Source organism: Bos javanicus, chromosome 10, assembly GCF_032452875.1.
Source record: "Bos javanicus breed banteng chromosome 10, ARS-OSU_banteng_1.0, whole genome shotgun sequence".
Lineage (NCBI taxonomy): Eukaryota > Metazoa > Chordata > Mammalia > Artiodactyla > Bovidae > Bos > Bos javanicus.
Window position 1 is genome coordinate 23442947 of NC_083877.1, and position 20438 is coordinate 23463384.

At 39.6% G+C, this 20438-nt stretch overlaps 1 gene segment (V, D, J or C); it reads right to left on the bottom strand.

Moving 5' to 3' along the window:
• Positions 1-14605: 14605 nt before the first annotated feature.
• LOC133255133 (T cell receptor delta variable 1-like) lies at positions 14606-15291 on the bottom strand. The segment is given in 2 exon segments: positions 14606-15027; positions 15243-15291. Coding segments are annotated over 2 exon segments (471 nt in total).
• Between the last annotated feature and the right edge of the window lie 5147 nt (positions 15292-20438).

Genomic DNA, 20438 nt, shown 5'->3' on the forward strand with positions numbered 1-20438 from the left:
GTGTGTGCTGTGCTGTTGCTTCAGTCATGTGCAACTCTTTCCAACCCCATGGACTGTAACCTGCCAGGCTCCTCTGCCCATGAGGATTCTGCAGGCAAGAATACTGGAGTGGGTTCCCAACCCAACGATCAAACCCTCGTCTCTTACATCTTCTCTATTCGCAGACGGCTTCTTTAACACTAGCGTCACTTGGGAAGGGCCAAGAATACTGGAGTAGGATTCTCTGCCCTCCTCCAGGGAATCTTCCTGACCCAGGGATTGAACCAGCATCTCATGTCTCCTGAATTGCCTGCTGGGTTCTTTACCACTAGCTCAACCTGGGAAGCCCTTTAGCTTTCTCAACAAAAGACAGTCTTTTCCAAAATAACTAATGTATCTTTTTCTCTTTTCATTTGGTTCTAGGTCTTTGTTTACATTTTTCAATAAATAAAGTTACTTCAATATCAAATGATAAAAAAAATCACTCCTGACTTTCAGAATCTATTCAGTTGTATGTATTTTTAATGAAATGTTTAACAGGAAAAAATATTAATCTTTGAAATCTGACATTGAGTTTTACTTAGTAGCCTTAGAAGAGCATCAGTATATTCAATCCTGCTGCCTTTACAAGTAGAATTGTATTTATTAGATCAGTTCAGCTCAGTTCAGTTCAGTCGCTCAGTCGTGTCTGACTCTGTGACCCCATGAATCGCTGTCCTTAAGTTGTCCTCATGTCATATTTTTTACCCCAAAGTGTTCAGTTTCTCTTCTTAGTGGTTTGTTATTTTTCTCTGTAAAGTCAAGTTAAGCATGCTGACTTTTTCTGTGACACAAGGCTACAGTGTGCTCCTTCAAAATATGGTATCTGTAAACACTTGGTAAATGTTGACACCAAGCTATTTGGTGACTGAAGTTTTGCATACTGTACATGATCATGTAGAATGTCATTGTCAATCTTCCATTTGATTTCATTGTTTTAATAGATGAATTAATATAAAAGAAACAAAGGAAAATAGACAAGTAGAAAAGAAAGTACAGAAAGATCTAAAACAGTGCCAGTTCTTAGATTTTAAAGTCAAAGTAACACATTAATGAGTGATGCAGGAGGGAGAGTTTATATTTAGCTGAGACATCTACTGCTCTGTTCCATTTCACTTCTGGGTGCTGGCAGGCAGCGGATGTCCTGGTTTCCAATTATTTGTAACTAGGTAGATCAGATCAGATCAGATCAGTCGCTCAGTCATGTCCCACTCTTTGCAAACTCATGAATCGCAGCACGCCAGGCCTCCCTGTCCATCACCAACTCCCGGGGTTCACTCAGACTCACGTCCATCGAGTCAGTGATGCCATCCAGCCATCTCATCCTCTGTCGTCCCCTTTTCCTCCTGCCCCAATCCCTTCCAACATCAGAGTCTTTTCCAATGAGTCAACTCTTCACATCAGGTGGCCAAAGTACTGGAGTTTCAGCTTTACCATCATTCCTTTCAAAGAAATCCCAGGGCTAATCTCCTTCAGAATGGACTGGTTGGATCTCCTTGCAGTCCAAGGGACTCTCGAGAGTCTTCTCCAACACCACAGTTCAAAAGCATCAATTCTTCAGCACTCAGTCCTCTTCACAGTCCAACTCTTACATCCATACATGACCACTGGAAAAACCATAGCCTTAATTAGACGAACCTTTGTTGGCAAAGTAACGTCTCTGCTTTTGAATATGCTATCTAGGTTGGTCATAACTTTCCTTCCAAGGAGTAAGCGTCTTTTAATTTCACGGCTGCAGTCACCATCTGTAGTGATTTTGGAGCCCAGAAAAATAAAGTCTGACACTGTTTCTGCTGTTTCCCCATCTATTTTCCATGAAGTGATGGTATCAGATGCCATGATCTTCGTTTTCTGAATGTTGAGCTTTAAGCCAACTTTTTCACTCTCCACTTTCACTTTCATCAGGAGGCTTTTTAGTTCCTCTTCACTTTCTGCCATAAGGGTTGTGTCATCTGCATATCTGAGGTTATTGATACTTCTCCCGGCAATCTTGATTCCAGCTTGTGTTTCTTCCAGTCCAGCATTTCTCATGATGTACTCTGCATAGAAGCTAAATAAACAGGGTGAAAGTATACAGCCTTGACGAACTCCTTTTCCTATTTGGAACCAGTCTGTTGTTTCATACCCAGTTATAATTGTTGCTTCCTGACCTGCATACAGATTTCTCAAGAGGCAGGTCAGGTGGTCTTGTGATCCCATCTCTTTCAGAATTTTCCACAGTTTATTGTGATCCACACAGTCAAAGGCTTTGGCATAGTCAATAAAGCAGAAATAGATGTTTTTCTGGAACTCTCTTGCTTTTTCCATGGTCCAGCGGATGTTGGCAATTTGATCTCTGGTTCCTCTGCCTTTTTTAAAACCAGCTTGAACATCAGGAAGTTCACGGTTCACATATTGCTGAAGCCTGGCTTGGAGAATTTTGAGCATTACTTTACTAGCGTGTGAGATGAGTGCAATTGTGCAGTAGTTTGAGCATTCTTTGGCATTGCCTTTCTTTGGGATTAGAATGGAAACTGACTTTTTCCAGTCCTGTGGCCACTGCTGAGTTTTCCAAATTTGTTGGCATATTGAGTGCAGCACTTTACAGCATCATCTTTCAGGATTTGGAATAGCTCAACTGGAATTCCATCACCTCCACTAGCTTTGTTGGTAGTGATGCTTTCTAAGGCCCACTTGACTTCACATTCCAGGATGTCTGGCTCTAGGTCAGTGATCACACCATCGTTATTATCTGGGTCGTGAAGATCTTTTTGTACAGTTCTTCTGTGTATTCTTGCCATCTCTTCTTAATATCTTCTGCTTCTGTTAGGTCCATACAATTTCTGTCCTTTATCGAGCCCATCTTTGCATGAAATGTTCCTTTGGTATCTCTGATTTTCTTGAAGAGATCCCTAGTCTTTCCCATTCTGTTGTTTTTCCTCTATTTCTTTGCATTGATCGCTGAAGAAGGCTTTCTTATCTCTTCTTGCTATTCTTTGGAACTCTGCATTCAGATGTTTATATCTTTCCTTTTCTCCTTTGCTTTTCACCTCTTCTTTTCACAGCTATTTGTAAGGCCTCCCCAGACAGCCATTTTGCTTTTTTGCATTTCTTTTCTATGAGAATGGTCTTTATCCCTGTCTCCTGTACAATGTCACGAACCTCATTCCATAGTTCATCAGGCACTCTATCTATCAGATCTAGGCCCTTAAATCCATTTCTCACTTTCACTGTATAATCATAAGGGATTTGATTTTGGTCATACCTGAATGGTCTAGTGGTTTCCCCACTTTCTTCAATTTAGGTCTGAATTTGGCAATAGGGAGTTCATGGTCTGAGCCACAGTCAGCTCCCGGTCTTCTTTTTGCTGACTGTGTAGAGCTTCTCCATCTTTGGCTGCAAAGAATATAATCAATCTGATTTCGGTGTTGACCATTTGGTGATATCCATGTATAGTCTTCTCTTGTGTTGTTGGAAGAGGGTGTTTGTTATGACCAGTGCATTTTCTTGGCAAGACTCTATTAGTCTTTGCCCTGCTTCATTCCGTATTCCAAGGCCAAATTTGCCTGTTACTCCAGGTGTTTCTTGACTTCCTACTTTTGCATTCCAGTCCCCTATAATGAAAAGGACATCTTTTTTGGGTGTTGGTTCTAAAAGGTCTTGTAGGTCTTCATAGAACCGTTCAACTTCAGCTTCTTCAGCGTTACTGGTTGGGGCATAGACTTGGATTACTGTGATGTTGAATGGTTTGCCTTGGAAACGAACAGAGATCATTCTGTCGTTTTTGAGACTGCATCCAAGTACTGCATTTCGGACTCTTTTGTTGACCATGATGGCCACTCCATTTCTTCTGAAGGATTCCTGCCCGCAGTAGTAGATATAATGGTTATCTGAGTTAAATTCACCCATTCCAGTCCATTTCAGTTTGCTGATTCCTAGAATGTCAACATTCACTCTTGCCATCTCTTGTTTGACCACTTCCAATTTGCCTTGATTCATGGACCTGAGATTCCAGGTTCCTATGCAATATTGCTCTTTACAGCATCGGACCTTGCTTCTATCACCAGTCACATCCACAGCTGGGTATTCTTTTTGCTTTGGCTCCATCCCTTCATTCTTTCTGGAGTTATTTCTCCACTGATCTCCAGTAGCATATTGGGCACCTGCTGACCTGGGGAGTTTCTCTTTCAGTATCCTATCATTTTGCCTTTTCATACTGTTCATGGGTTCTCAAGGCAAGAATACTGAAATGGTTTGCCATTCCTTTCTCCAGTGGACCACATTCTGTCAAATCTCTCCACCATGACCCGCCCATCTTGGGTTGTCCCACGGGCATGGGCTTAGTTTCATTGAGTTAGACAAGGCTGTGGTCCTAGTGTGATTAGATTGACTAGTTTTCTGTGAGTATGGTTTCAGTGTGTTTGCCCTCTGATGCCCTCTTGCAACACTTACTGTCTTACTTGGGCTTCTCTTTCCTTGGGAGTGGGGTATCTCTTCACAGCTGCTCCAGCAAATTGCAGCCATTGCTCCTTACCCTGGACGAGGGGTATCTCCTCACTGCCACCCTTCCTGACCTTCAGTGTGGGATAGCTCCTCTAAGCCCTCCTGTGCCCGCACAGTCACGGCTCCTTGGACGTGGGGTTGGTCCTCCCAGCCACCGCCCCTGGCCTCGGTCATGGGGGTATGGGATAAATTTTCGAAAGCAAATTTCACAGACAGCATAAGTCTAGAAAATTGAGTCATATTTTAGTACTTATTTCCATGACACACTTCTATAATATTTTTTTTCTATGCTTTTTGTCTTCATACTTTTTACACTTTTCTTCTTATGACAATAAATTTGTAAAAACTTTAATACAGAGAAAAGAGAGATAACCATTGATTGAAATTTGCTTTCTTAAAAAATGCAAAGTGCATTTTGAAAATGGATGAAAATTTATAGGATTATGGTCAAAATTGGAAACAATCTATCACAGTACTATGTACTACAAGACTTCATTACATTCCAAATTTTCTTATGTCATAACAAATCCTAAATACTATCAACTGATCACACCAGTTAATGAGTTTATTTTCTATGTTAGTTTCCTATTGATGAGTGACAAATTATCAAGAACTTTCGTGATGGAACAACATCTCTTTATATCACAGGTTCTGTAAGTCAGAAATCAGCACACAGTTAAGCTGAACTCACAACGTTGCAGTCAAGGAGTCAACTAAGACTGTCTGGAGCATGGGGTCCTCTTCCAGACTCAGTGGTTGCTGGTAGAATTCATTTCCTTGTAGCTGTAGCACTCATGGCAACTTCTTTCCTCAAGAGAAGGAGGATGTCTCTGATCGAAGGAAAAGTTTAAACTCTTTTTTAAAGAGCTCACTTGATTAGATTAGGCCCACCTAGGACAATCTCCTTTTGATTCATTCAAGGTCATACTGATTAGAGACTTTAATTACATTTGCAAATTTCTTTTATGTGTTCGTGTGTGTGTGCTCAGTCCCTCAGACTCTTTGCAACCCCATGGACTGTAGCCCACCAGGCTTCTCTGTCCATGGAATTTTCCAGGCAAGAATACTGGAGTGGGTTGCCATTTCCTCCTCCAAGGGATCTTCCCAATCCTGGGATCAAACCCACATCTCTTGCATCAGCAGACAGATTCTTCACCACTGCACTACCTGGGGAACCTTGGTATCATCTACCTACCATAGTTGTTAATGCCCTCATTGGACTGGCATGCTATGAGTTTCACTTTATTCTCATAAATGTAAAACATTGTGACCAGTGAGTAAGAAGTTAATATGAACAATAATAAATATGATCAGACGAGGCCATTTTCATACAAGAGGAAGAACATAAGCAAACTCATCTTCCAATGGATAGGGTGGAATGCACAGATATTCCACAGAGTGGAATGCAGCAGCGTGCAAGGAAACTATAAAAACATATTGGAACCAGTTAGGGAAGTGTTACCTGCTCTTAAAACATTAAAAGTTCTGGCAATGGACTCTCATGCCTTTTGGAAACAAAGACTTGTTAATGAATCATTACCAAAGGAACAGCAGTACAGTGTAATGTAAGGTAATTAGCATTAGTGTCAAACAGATTTTTGTTTGAAATCAGTCTCTGATACTTAGCCTGTGAGATCTTGATGACAAACACTTATATACTGAAGTGACTGTGAGCTGCATAAATAAATTCCGCTAGGTCAAAATTATATGCATTCTTAATTCAAATTCACTCTTGCAGATGCTAAATAAGCCTGTGGCTCACTCCATCACCACCTGACAGACTAGAATTATAGTAGAGTGGAAGTTGGGGTTTAACTGGCAAGGATCTTAACTCGTTAAGATATTTATTTTTTGAAACATTTATAAAATATGGCTAGGGCCCTATGCATCTTGGAAATGACATGTTTAAGTAAGGGGCACTGAAGTTTAAGCTTTATTTTAAAATGAAATACTAAAAGTGTTAGTTGCTCAGAGGTGTTTGACTCTTTGTGACCGCATGACCTGTAGCCTGCCAGGCTTCTCTATCCATGGGATTCTTCAAGCAAGAATACTGGAGTGGGTTAACATTCCCTTCTCCAAGGTATGTTCCTGACGCAGGGTTGAACCCAGGTCTCCCACATTGTAGGTAGGTTCTTTACTGTCTGAGCTTTATAGGAAATATCTTATTTAATACAACAACATCTTGGGTTACTCGTTTTTACCCTCCATTTTATAGATGGTAAACCTAGCTTCAAAGAATTTAAATTACACAGGATTGCAGTATTTTTAAGTGACAGGGTAGTGATTAGAATCTAGATCTAACTCCAGAGACCAGTCTTATGTGCACTCCACTAAGACTGTTTGCATGATAATTGAAGCAATATGAGCAGATGAAATTTTCAAAGAATAGTATACAGATTGAGAGGAAAACAGGGTCTAAGCAGTAGGAATGGTCTTGAAGTGTGATGGGCAAAGAAGAATAGGAGATCTTGCAAAGGATCTCCCAGAAGTTAAAGTTTAAGGTTGGGGTACTGTGTGCCAGGAACACAAAGGTCCCCAAAAGGAGTGTCACACACTGCAGAGAGTGGCTGCTCAAATGTGGTCTGTAGGTAGGTAGCATTCGCGTCACCAGGGAGCTACTCTGACTTCAGAATCTCAGGCCTAACTCAAAATTCCTAAGTCAGAATCTACATTTTAATAATATTCCTGTGCACATTAGAATTTGAGAAATACTTGTCTAGATGGAGGAGGTTAAAAACGTCTTTTAGATTTAACAATAAAGAGATCATTGGTGATTTTTAAGAAAATAGATTTTCGAAAATATTGGGAGGAAAAACAGAAGTGTACAGAGTGAAAAAAGATGACAGAGTGTAAGCAGTTATATGGTTAAGGCTTTTAAACAATAGCCAGGGAGTAAAAGACAGATTGGTTGCAGGAGTGGCATGTATGGGGTTTGGAGGAATATGAAATATTTTTTCTAAGATGAGAAAGCTTGAATATTTTAAATGAGTCCTATAAAATTAGACCATAGAATTTGGATGATCAGTGGCCTAAGGTGCCATAGAAACCAGAAAGAATGATGTCGGTGAAGTGTTTAGGCCGAGAGGTACTATTTCAAAGTAAAAGAGATACCTGTTTTATTATTATGGGAGGGAAAGTGAATTACAAGTGTAAAAGCAGAATGTTTTATGAGATGCAGAAAGTTGAAGATTCATTTAAATATACTGAAATGGAGCTGGGCTCTATGGTCCTTGCCTCCCATGTCCTCAGCCTGCCCTTGTCTGTGAAAAAACTTAAGCCAAAGAAGAAGCTTAATCAGACATCCCCTGTAAAGTCACATGAAGAACTGACCACACTCTTTCAGCAAAGAGAAACTGAACGTTTCTGAGAACTTTCAGAAATCAGTTTCCTTGTTGTGGACTGCTGCTATTCAACTTGAGAGAGATTGGGATGGCAACCCATGGGAGGAAAAGCACTTTGGTTAGAAATTTTTTATATAAAATTTCAATTAAAAAATTTGAAACTTTCAAATGGAAAGAAACAAAAAGTCCTTCTTAGCTTTGCTTAATGGTGAAACTATTATTATTTTGTCTTGCTTGACTGTTTTCCTCTCCTTCTGCATTTTTTTCTGATTAAGTTTATTCTTTGGAATTCAAGGAAAGTGCAAGAGGCTAATGGTTTTCTATGCACAAGAAGCAACAGAGTTTGAGTATTGGGAGTCTGTTTCAGAAAGACCCTATAGAATCCTACTGGGTTTCATATTGTGTGTGTGTGTGTGTGTGTGTGTGTGTGTGTGTGTGTGTGTGTGTATGGCCTCTTGTGTGCCAAGCAGGTCTGGAGGATGCTGTAGTAAAGCGATATTAAATGCCTATAGTTCAGTAGGAAGAGAGAAAAATTAAATTAATTTTTTTTTTTTTTTTTTTTAGAAAAAATAATTTTAAAGAGTAATAAGTACTATAAACACAATACAATACTGTGTTGAGACAAAGTTACTCTTGGGGTGACAAAGGGCATCTGCTCTAATGGAGAGGAGGCTCCACTCTGATACTTACTATGCAACACCAGGAAAAATATTGAACCCCCTTCAAGTTCAATTTCCTTTCCTGTAAGTAGTCAGTATCTTTCTGCTGGGCACTGGATTCAGCACTGGCACTTATTAACTCATTCACTTCTCATGAGAACTCTGCACGGTAGATTCTATCAATATTGATATTCTATCAATATCTAACACTGTAGATACGCGAATACTAAAGCAAAAAATCATTAAGTCATTTTGCCAAGATACTCAACTAATGAGTGGTAGATCTAGAAATACAAACCAAGTTTTCAGTCTCCAGCACTTTGTAACATTGCCTGCCTAAAGGTGAATTGATCCAACCTTGAAGTGTTCCAATAAGAATTAAGTAGGAACAAAAATTCAAATCACCCAACATAATACCTTCCCTAAGTTAAATATTCAATCAACTGCAGCAATGTGCAAAATCTTGGGGATGGGGTTGGGAGACAGAATCTGAAATTGCAGAATAATCTATCCACAAGATAAAGGTCAATATTTTTCTGGGATATGTATGAGTGCATGTGTGCTCATTCATGACTGACTGCAACCTATGGACTATGGTCTGCCAGGCTCTTCTGTTCATGGGATTTTCCAGCAAGCATACTGCAGCAGGTTGCTATTTCCTACTCCAGAGCATATTGTCACCCTGCTTATTTAACTTGTATGCAGAGTACATCATGAGAAACGCTGGGCTGGAGGAATTACAAGCTGGAATCAAGATTGCCGGGGGAAATATCAATAACTTCAGATATGCAGATGACATCACCCTTATGGCACAAAGTGAAGAAAAACTAAAGAGAGTGAAAAAGTTGGCTTAAAGCTCAACATTCAGAAAATGAAGATCATGGCATCCGGTCCCTTCACTTCATGGCAAATAGATGGGGAAACAGTGGAAACAGTGGCTGACTTTATTTTTCGGGGCTGCAAAATCACTGCAGATGGTGATTGCAGCCATGAAATTAAAAGACGCTTCCTCCTTGGAAGGAAAGTTATGACCAACCTAGGCAGCATATTCAAAAGCAGAGACATTACTTTGCCAACAAAGGTCCGTCTAGTCAAGGCTATGGTTTTTCCAGTAGTCATGTATGGATATGAAAGTTGGACTGTGAAGAAAGCTGAGTGCCGAAGAATTGATGCTTTTGAACTGTGGTGTTGGAGAAGACTCTTGAGAGTCCCTTGGACTGCAAGGAGATCCAACCAGTCCATCCTAAAGGAGGTCAGTCCTGAGTGTTCATTGGAAAGACTGATGTTGAAGCTGAAATTCCAGTACTTTGGCTACCTCTTGCAAAGAGCTGACTCATTTGAAAAGACCCTGATGCTGGGAAAGATTGAGGGCAGGAGGAGAAGGGGCCAACAGAGGACATATAGTTGAATGGCATCACCGACTCGATGGATGTGGGTTTGGGTGAAGTTCGGGATTTGGTGATAGACAGGGAGGCCTGGCGTGCCTCAGTTCATGGGGTCACAAAGAATCGGACATGATTGAATGACTGAACTGAACTGAACTGAACTGCCGGGGATCTTCCATAACCAAGGATCAAACCTGCATCTTTTGTGGCTCCTGCATTTCCAGGCAGGTTCTTTACCAGCTCAGCCACCAGGGGAGCCCTTTCTGATGTATATGTAGTAGTTTACCTGGCAGATTTCATGTGTTATCATAAGTGTCCATGTCTATCATGTTCTTATTACTATTAATGAGAAATTAATTCATTAGGGTGTTATTTTGAAAGATTGGGTGCCATAATATAAACTGGAATAAGTATACCAAGCAGTGTTTTCTGCAATTGTTTATTTTTTCCCATTATTGACTCTTGCTCCCACTTAGCTAGCTATTTCTATACTACAAGAAAAGACAGAGCAGTACATACAATTTTACTTGCCAGAGAAGAAAGACATCCATCTTGTGCAACAATTTCAAGCTTTGTTTTCAAGGTAGCCTCTTACTCTGCAGCCATAATCAGGCCATGTGCTGTATTTGTCATTTGAAGTCAATCACTTTCACATCTGGCAGGCAAAAGAAGAAGAAAAAAAGAAAACAGCCAGTTTGGTTGAATCCTCTTTCTCCCCATTTCTGCATAGGGAAGTTTACTGAACGGTTCAGCAGTGAGAGCTCCTATTGTGATTACACTTTTGCTGGCCAAAGTTTTGGTTTTCTCTGCCCACCAAAGCCAAATAAAAAGGACAGAGACAGAATTTGGAGGAAATAGAAAGGTGGCTTTAAGAATACTGGAGTAGGTTGCCATTCCCTTCTCCAAGGGATCTTCCTGACCCAAGAATCAAACCTGTGGATTCTTTACCATCTGAACCACAAGGCAAGGGCTCACAGTCAGGAGTCAAGGTGATAATAAGATCTTGATTTCTTCCTCTTGCATTGTTTCAAAGATAGTCATAGCCTGGCATCTGTAACCCAGCAATTGACTCTGGCAGTTAGGTGGCTCTGCAGCCTTCTTTCTGATATGTAACTACAAAGGGAAGGGTGTTGTAAGGGAAAACACTAGATAGGAGATGTATTTAGCATAGAGACAAGGGAGACAGTGTGAATTGCAGCTCCTGCAGAGTTAGGGAGCAGTAAAGCAAACTTACAGATATGCAGAGTTAGGAGCAGTTAAGGCAAAACAAAACAAAACAACTAGGAATGTTCACACCTTTCCCTATTTAGACTTCAGGGAATCTCTATCAGGGCTTCCCTGGTAGATCCACCTGCAATGCAGGAGACCCCAGTTCACTTCCTGGGTTGGGAAGATCCACTGGAGAAAGGATAGGCTACCCACTCCAGTATTCTGCCCTGGAGAATTCCATGGACTACATGACTGAGCAACTTTCACTTCACTTCAGGAATGTTCAGGCCTGCTCACTGTTCTTTTTATCTTCTTTGGTCCCAGGAAAGGGAAAGAAAAAAACCTCATTTCTCTTTTTTCCTTTTCACTGCAATAGGCTTCCTCACAGTTTAACCCATGATCACTAGAGGGGAGCAGAAAGGCCAGTGTAAGCATCATAAGATATTTGAGCAGGACACCAGCTGGCAGAGCTTTAGCTTTCATTCTTGATTCATGCAGTGTGTTACAGCCTGATTCTCAGCAGAAAAAAATAGAAAGATTTAGATAAAGGATTCATTTTCATGTTCATAAGAAGTTAGTTTGAAAGTATTACTTGTTTGCTTCCTTTTAACACTTTAAAAATGCTTTCCCTTGGTGACTTCTATTGCATCTGATATGAAATCAAGCATCGTTCTGAACTATATTTCTCAGAATACAGTATATCAGTTTTCCCTGTTTATTGGCAAGATTATTTCCACTTAAATAGACCCTTGGATTTGCCTTCAATACCCTTTGAGCTTCTGTCAAAACTACAGTGGTGGGCTTGCAGAATGTCTTACTCACCTTGATGACTTTCCACATAGCATTGCTCCTATGTAAGGAGCTTGTTTCATAGGAAGTGAAGTATGGCAGTGAGTGAAGGTGCTTGTTATGAGCAAAAATGTTATGGAATGGGTAATAGAAAGGTAGTTATAAATACTATCAACAATCATGTGGTCATTTGCAGTAACAAAAACTGTAATAATCAGAAATGGAGTACTTCCTGCCATATCAGTAAACAAGGATGTCACAGTCATCAGTAACTGCAGCCCAATGTGAGCTCCTGAGCCTAAGGGCACTCAGGAAGGAGAAGACTATCTGTGATCTAACAACCATCAGAACTGCAGTCACTCCCTACCACGAGACTAAAGAAGCTCAGGATGTAAGAAACACAGATAATGGCCCCAAGATAGCTGAGGTGAATAGTAAAAGAATGACTTCAGTGAGCCCGGACTCTTGCATCTTCCCATGCATAGAAGTGTGCTAGACTCCTTAACTTGTGCTTAGTCGCTCAGTCATGTCTGACTCTTTGCAACCCCATGGTCTGTAGACTGCCAGGCTCCTCTGTCCATGGGGATTCTCTGGGCAAGAATACTGGAGTGGATTGCTATGCCCTCCTCCAAGGAATCTTCCCAACCCAGGGATCAAACCCAGGTCTCCTGCATTGCAAGCAGATTCTTGACTGTCTGAGCCACCAGGGAAGTCCATCCTTAACTTGAGATATCCGTTTTTCTTTAATTAACAATAATCTTTTGATGTTCCGACTACCTGCACTTTGTTGCAAAACTTCTATACAACCTGGCCACTCTGCTCACCTCCTCAGAGCAGTTCTTTCAGGTTTACTTGAGATGCTATCTCCCAGGCTTGAAGTCCTAAAAATTCCCACCAGATAAAACATAACTCTCAACTTCTGGTTGTGAATATTTTTTAAGTTGACAGTAGTTATGACAATCTCTTTTTCAGTTTGATATGAATATATTTATGCATAGAGTAACCATTTTAAAATCTCTCCCCCACTTGCCTGCCTATGGAAACATGATGTGCAAAATACAAGTTAATCTTGTATCTGATTGTATCTCAATAGTTAAGATGCAGGATCTGATGGGACAGTATGGGTGAGGTACAAAAGGAAAGAACAACACCCAAAAATGGATAATTGAACTTGATATCCCTTGAAGAGGGCGTGGCAACCCACTCCAGTATTCTTGCCTGGAGAATCCCATGGACAGAGGAGCCTGGTGGGCTACAGTACATAGGGTCATGAAGAGTCGGATGTGGCTGAAGCAAATTAGCATGCATGCACAAACCTGGTATACTCTTTTCAGGCGAAGGTTACGTTGATTATGGTCGAACAGGGAATAATTGCATCGTATTAACAAGAAGGAGATCCAACCAGTTCATTCTAAAGGAGATCAGTCCTGGATGTTCTTTGGAAGGAATGATGCTAAAGCTGAAACTCCAGTACTTTGGCCACCTCATGCGAAGAGTCGACTCATTGGAAAAGACTCTGATGCTGGGAGGGATTGGGGACAGGAGGAGAAGGGGACGACAGAGGATGAGATGGCTGGATGGCATCACCAATTCGATGGATGTAAGTTTGAGTGAACTCCAGGAGTTGGTGATGGACAGGGAGGCCTGGCGTGCTGCAATTCATGGGGTTGCAAAGAGTCGGACATGACTGAGCGACTGAACTGAACTGAACTGAACAAGAAGCATAGTTTTGCTGTTTTCTTTATTTGAAAGTGCATTGTTAAAAGAGGTATAGATGGATGACCAGTTGACACAGAAGGTACTGGAATAGCTTTGTAGTGTCTCTACTAGCTGGAAATCTATGACTCAGAATTTGTTTCTCTGTATTGTTCTGGGTTAGGGTTGGCCATAAAAAAGATTGTGCAAGGTTTAGAAGGTAGTTGTCATAAAGTAGCCACATTTTTTATGCCCTGCTGGTTGGTGCAGGGCTCCAGTCACTATGCAACTCACACGTGTTGCTGCTGATCTGCTAGCTCATCTTACTGTTGACTTACAGCTCCCTAACCTCCAACCAGATCTCCTCCTCATCATCCCTCTGTCTTGGGCCAAATGTGCATGTAGCATGGTGATAAATATCCACTTCTCCTGAAGGTCACCCACTACCGTGAGATTGAAGGAAGTGAGAGACAGACAAGTTTTTAGTGTATTTTTGTGGGTTCCAGTCATCCTCATGAGTTCTAGTATGTCCTTAAATGCCAGTTTTTCCATGCTTTTATCCATATCCAACTTTCCTTTCCAAATGACACTCTAGTTGATTTAAAGTAAATTCAGGTTCAGCACAAGATGCAAAGATAACAGCTTTGTATAAACTCCTCCACCAACTCTAGCAATTGCCTGAGAGTTCTATTCCTTAAAATGAGTCTCTTATTCTGGATTACTGTGGTTCTACTTTTCTGATTGTACCCTAACTGACAGAACACCTAAGAAGAAAAGATTAAAGAAATTATATTCATGACAATTTCTGAAAATTAAACCCAGATTTATGATGTGAGATTTTTTTAGGTGCCGTTGCCACATTAAATTATTACAGGGCAAGTTTTCAAATTTAGACAACTTTGCACATGTTCTGTATGATTGATATAAAATTAAAAAAATCAAGACTGAGAACATATTACTAGAAAGTTAGTCTGGACATCTGTTCCTAAGTGACTTAAAAGGAACTTCCAGACCACAGATTAAGCAATCACACAACTACCATTTCTGGTCTGGGATCTGCAGGTGCATATTTCAGCTGGAGTTCTGCAGCAGGGAAGCTCTCTTTTATTAAACTCTGGGGTTTTTGTTTAGCTATTCCCATTACTTCAAGCACTGTGAGCTCCCAGAGAGCACAGAAATACTCTGCAGAATCTTCCAGTTGTAAGTCTGAAATGGTGAGGCTGATGGATTTACTAGCTTTCTGTAAATTTACAGAGTAGCGGCCATTCCTTGCATTCTGGCCAGAAAAAACCTGACCAATAAGGTAAATCATCTCTCCATTGGGAAGCAGCTTGTACCAAAACATGTAGCTCCAGGTTGTTGCATACCGACAGTTCAGGGTGACTGACTGTCCCAGTTGACTGGATGTGTCTGGCTGGTCTTGAATAACTCTCTGAGCCATACCAGATCCTGTGGAGAAAAAATCAGGAAATACAGCTGAAGTAATAAACAAAATAATTTAGGAATTAGACTAATTTGGGACCCAAAGAAAACCCAAGTTGAAATCATAATAAGTATGATTTTCTCCAACCCTCCTTTCCTCCCAAGTCCCTGTGAAGCACCGCGCGCCTGTGTGCAGTCCTTTCACCCTGAACACATGCACCCATGTTTGGAAGCATCCCTACCAGAGAAGGTGAAGGCCAGGAACACCCAGAGCAGACTGGAGTGCGGCATGAGGCGTGGATTTCCCTGCACAAATGTGCTTAGTTTCTGCCTCAAGCTGAGAGTTCAGTGTCTTTGAGTGCCTGGCAGCACATATACATACTACCCGGTACCTGTGTGACTCCCCGCAACAGGAAGTGGGGTTTGTCATGTTCATAGACCACGTGGTCTGTGCACATATGGGAAAAAAGTCTGGCTCACCACAAACTTTGTTTTGTCTACTTGTCTTTTCCTGGTAATTGAGTTAGGCAGATCCTGAAAAGGAGTATGGAAAAAAAAAAATACTATTAAAGGTATGAGCTGAGGGGAACTGAATTTTAAACAAGTTGACAAAAATTGATAATCATTCAGTAAAATAATTTTACCAGCTCATTTAAGATAGAATTTAGTATAGGCTATGAATTATTTTTGTAACTTACTTACTGGCCATTCATTTAACCTATACTTAACCTTTTCTCCATTCAGAAACAATGACTTTTTTAAACCCACAGATTTTCAGCTCTCTTGGTGAAAAGCTATCTTATCCAAAATAATTAGCTTATCTTTTTTTTCCTGAACTGGGTTTTAGGGCTCTATTTAGATTTTTTAGTAAATAAAATTACTTTAACATGAAATGAATGAACATCAGTTCTTACGACTTTCAGAATCTATTCATTTGTATGTGTTTTTATGAAACTGAAACAGGAATAGAATATCGTTCTTCTGAAATCTGACATTGAATCTTATTTATTAGACTTTGAGGAGGATCAGGATATTCAGTCTTGTTGCCTCTACGAGGAGAATTGTACTTACTAGATCATGTGCCCTAGAATTGTATTGATGTCACTCTGAAAGCTATAAGATATTGATGAAGAAAATTGAAGATAATGCAAGTAAATATAAAAATATTCCATGTTCATGGGTTTTAAGAATAAAGAATGTGAAAATGTCCTCTGAACCAGAGTAATCTATAGATTTAATGCAACCCCTCTCAAAATAATCATGGCATTTTTCACACAACTACTGCAAATAATCCTAAAATTTGTATAGAACCACAAAAGGCCACAAATAGTCAAAGCCATTTTGAAACAAAAAGAACAAAGTTGAAGGTATCACAGTCCCTGACATCAAAATGTGCTTCAAAGGTGTTATAATCTAAAATATACATTGCTGGCCGAAAAACAGAGATTCAGTCAATGGAACAGAATAGGGAGTCCAGATTTTAACCCTTGTATACACGGTCAATCTATCTATAACAAAGAAGGCAAGAATAAGCAATTGTGGGAAAGACTGCTTTTTCTATAAGTGGTGTTAGACAACTAGACATCTACATGTTAAAGAATGAAATTAGATATTTTCTCACAGCATATACTAAAAGAAACTCAAAATGGATTAGAGACTTAAATATAAGATCTGAACTCATAAATTCTTAAAGAAAGTATAGGTATAGGCAATATGCTTTATGAGATTCATCTTTGCCATATTTTTGTCTCTATTTCCTCAGGCAAGGACAAAAAAGAAACAACACAGAAAATAGGACCTAATCAAATTAAAATATTTTGCCCAGTGAAAGAAACCATTAACACACAAAAAAGGGCAACCTATCAAATGGGAGAAGATATTTGGAAGTGATTGGGAATAAGGGGTTAATGTCCAGAATATATAAAATAACTTTTGCACACAATATCAAAACCACAGGCAGAGGATGTAAATAGTCATTTTCCCAAAGAAACATACAGATGGCAAACAGACACATGAAAAGATGTTCAACATCTCTAATCATCAGTTAAATGCAAACCAAAACCACAATGAGATATCACCTCACTCCTACCAGAATACTATCATGACGAAAATGAAAAATAATTGAGTGTTGTTAAGGATGTGGATAAAAGGGAAAACTTGTGTATTCTCACTGGGAAAGTAAGCTGGTGTAGCCTCTATTCAAAACAGTATGAAGATTCCCCAAATCAATAAAAATTTAACTACTATATGATTTGGGGCTTCCCAGGTGGCTCAGCAATAAAGAATCCACCTTCAGTGCAGGAGACACAATTTCGATCCCTGGGTCAGGAAGATCCCCTGGAGTAGGAAATGGCAGCCCACTCTAGTTTTTTTTTTTTTTTTTTTTTTAATTTTATTTTATTTTTAAACTAGTGTTCTTGCTGGGAAAATTTTCAGAGACAGAGGAGCCTGGTGATCTATGTTTCCATGAGGTTGCAGAGTAGAACATGACTGCAATGACTTAGCATGCACATGCATTATACGATTCAGCAGTTCCATTCCTGGGTATCTATCAGAAGAAAACAAAACACTAATTCAAAAATATGTATGCACTCAAATGTTCACTGCAACATTATTTCCAATAGTGAAGATATATAGAAACAACCTCAGTTTTCACTCATATGAATGGATCTAGAAGATATATATGTGTGAGTATGTGTGTGTGTATACAACAAAATATTAGTATTTATAAAAAAGTATAAAATTTTGCCAGTTGAGATAGCATGATAGACCTGGAGGATATCGAATTTAGTGAAATGTCAGATAGAGAAAGACAAATACTGTGTGCTTTCACTTTTATGAAATCTAAAACCAAAACAAATTTACAAATATAACAAAACAGAAACAGATTCAGACATATAGGGAACAAACTATTGGTTACTACAGGGGAAAGGGGTGGGTGTAGGGGTGAACTAGGTGAAGGGGATTAAGAGGTAGAAACTTCCACTTACAAAATAAATAAATTAAAACTAGGTAATGTGCAGTGAAGGGAAAGAATCAACCTTGCCAAGAACTTGACTGTAGCCAGTGAAACTGATTTTAGACTTCTTGCATCCAGAACTGAAAAAGGATAAATTTGTTTCAAGTGATTAATTCATATATGAACACTGAACAAATATTTTCTGTTTGCTTTGCCCCAGTCATAGGATGAGATGTGAGTATTTGCAATTTGCAAATGTGAGTAATTGCAATTGTGAGTTATTTGTATTTGCAATTATGGCAAGGCAGATTTGAATATTCTTGAGACACCCAACTAAACTGGATAACATCTTTATTGGAGTCATTTTCTCTCCTTTTAGATCCCTTCACTTTTTATCGTTTTGGTGTCCAGCATATTGTGTTTAAATATTTACTTTATTATTTTTTTAATTTAATTTTATTTTTAAACTTTACATAATTGTATTAGTTTTGCCAAACATAAAAATGAATCTATCACAGGTATACATGTGCTCCCCCTCCTGAACCCTCCTCCCTCCTCCCTCCCCATACCATACCTCCAGGTCGTCCCAGTGCACCAGCCCCAAGCATCCAGTATCGTGCATTGAACCTGGACTGGCATCTCGTTTCATACATGATATTTTACATGTTTCAATGCCATTCTCCCAAATCTTCCCACCCTCTCCCTCTCCCACAGAGTCCATAAGACTGTTCCATACATCAGCGTCACTTTTGCTGTCTCGTACACAGGGTTATTGTTATCATCTTTCTAAATTCCATATATATGCGTTAGTATACTGTATTGGTGTTTTTCCTTCTGGCTTACTTCACTCTGTATAATAAGCTCCAGTTTCATCCACCTCATTAGAACTGATTCAAATGTATTCTTTTTAATGGCTGAGTAATACTCCATTGTGTATATGTACCACAGCTTTCTTATCCATTCATCTGCTGATGGACATCTAGGTTGCTTCCATGTCCTGGCTATTATAAACAGTGCTGCTATGAACATTGGGGTACACATGTCTCTTTCCCTTTTTGTTTCCTCAGTGTGTATGCCCAGCAGTGAGATTGCTGGATCATAAGGCAGTTCTATTTCCAGTTTTTTAAGGAATCTCCACACTGTTCTCCATAGTGGCTGTACTAGTTTGCATTCCCACCAACAGTGTAAGAGGGTTCCCTTTCCTCCACACCCTCTCCAACATTTATTATTTGTAGACTTTTGGATCGCAGCCATTCTGACTGGTGTGAAATGGTACCTCATAGTGGTCTTGATTTGCATTTCTCTGATAATGAGTGATGTTGAGCATCTTTTCATGTGTTTGTTAGCCATCTGTATGTCTTCTTTGGAGAAATGTCTATTTAGTTCTTTGGCCCATTTTTTGATTGGGTCATTTATTTTTCTGGAGTTGAGCTGTAGGAGTTGCTTGTATATTTTGAGATTAGTTGTTTGTCAGTTGCTTCATTTGCTATTATTTTCTCCCATTCTGAAGGCTGTCTTTTCACCTTGCTGATAGTTTCCTTTGATGTGCAGAAGCTTTTAAGGTTAATTAGGTCCCATTTGTTTATTTTTGCTTTTATTTCCGATATTCTGGGAGGTGGGTCATAGAAGATCCTGCTGTTATGTATGTCAGAGAGTGTTTTGCCTATGTTCTCCTCTAGGAGTTTTATAGTTTCTGGTCTTACATTTAGATCTTTAATCCATTTTGAGTTTATTTCTGTGTACGGTGTTAGAAAGTGTTCTAGTTTCATTCTTTTACAAGTAAGAATCAATATAGTGAAAACGAGTATACTACCCAAAGCAATCTATAGATTCAATGCAATCCCTATCAAGCTACCAACTGTATTCTTCACAGAGCTAGAACAAATAATTTCACAATTTGTATGGAAATACAAAAAACCTCGAATAGCCAAAGCGATCTTGAGAAAAAAGAATGGAACTGGAGGAATCAACCTACCTGACTTCAGGCTCTACTACAAAGCCACAGTTATCAAGACAGTATGGTACTGGCACAAAGACAGAAATATAGATCAATGGAACAAAATAGAAAGCCCAGAGATAAATCCACGCACATATGGACACCTTATCTTTGACAAAGGAGGCAAGAATATACAATGGATTAAAGACAATCTCTTTAACAAGTGGTGCTGGGAAAACTGGTCAACCACTTAAATATTTACTTTAAATCTGTAGTCTTATCTAGATACTCTCCTAGCTACAAGTCAGAGGTTCTAGTGCAGAAGGAAATATAGGAGATATTCAGAAGGGAAAAGACCAAATCCCAAATCTGTTAGGCCAAAAAGTGTTTGTGGTTAAAGCTGTACTGGTGTAGGTAAGAAATACTAAATGGGGCAAATACCTGGCGTCACAGTGTGACTGTGGCTGGAGGAGGGGCTGAGCTGAGAAACAGTTATTTCCAATTTCATTGGAATGAAGAAAGAATTGGTTTGGATTTCAGTAT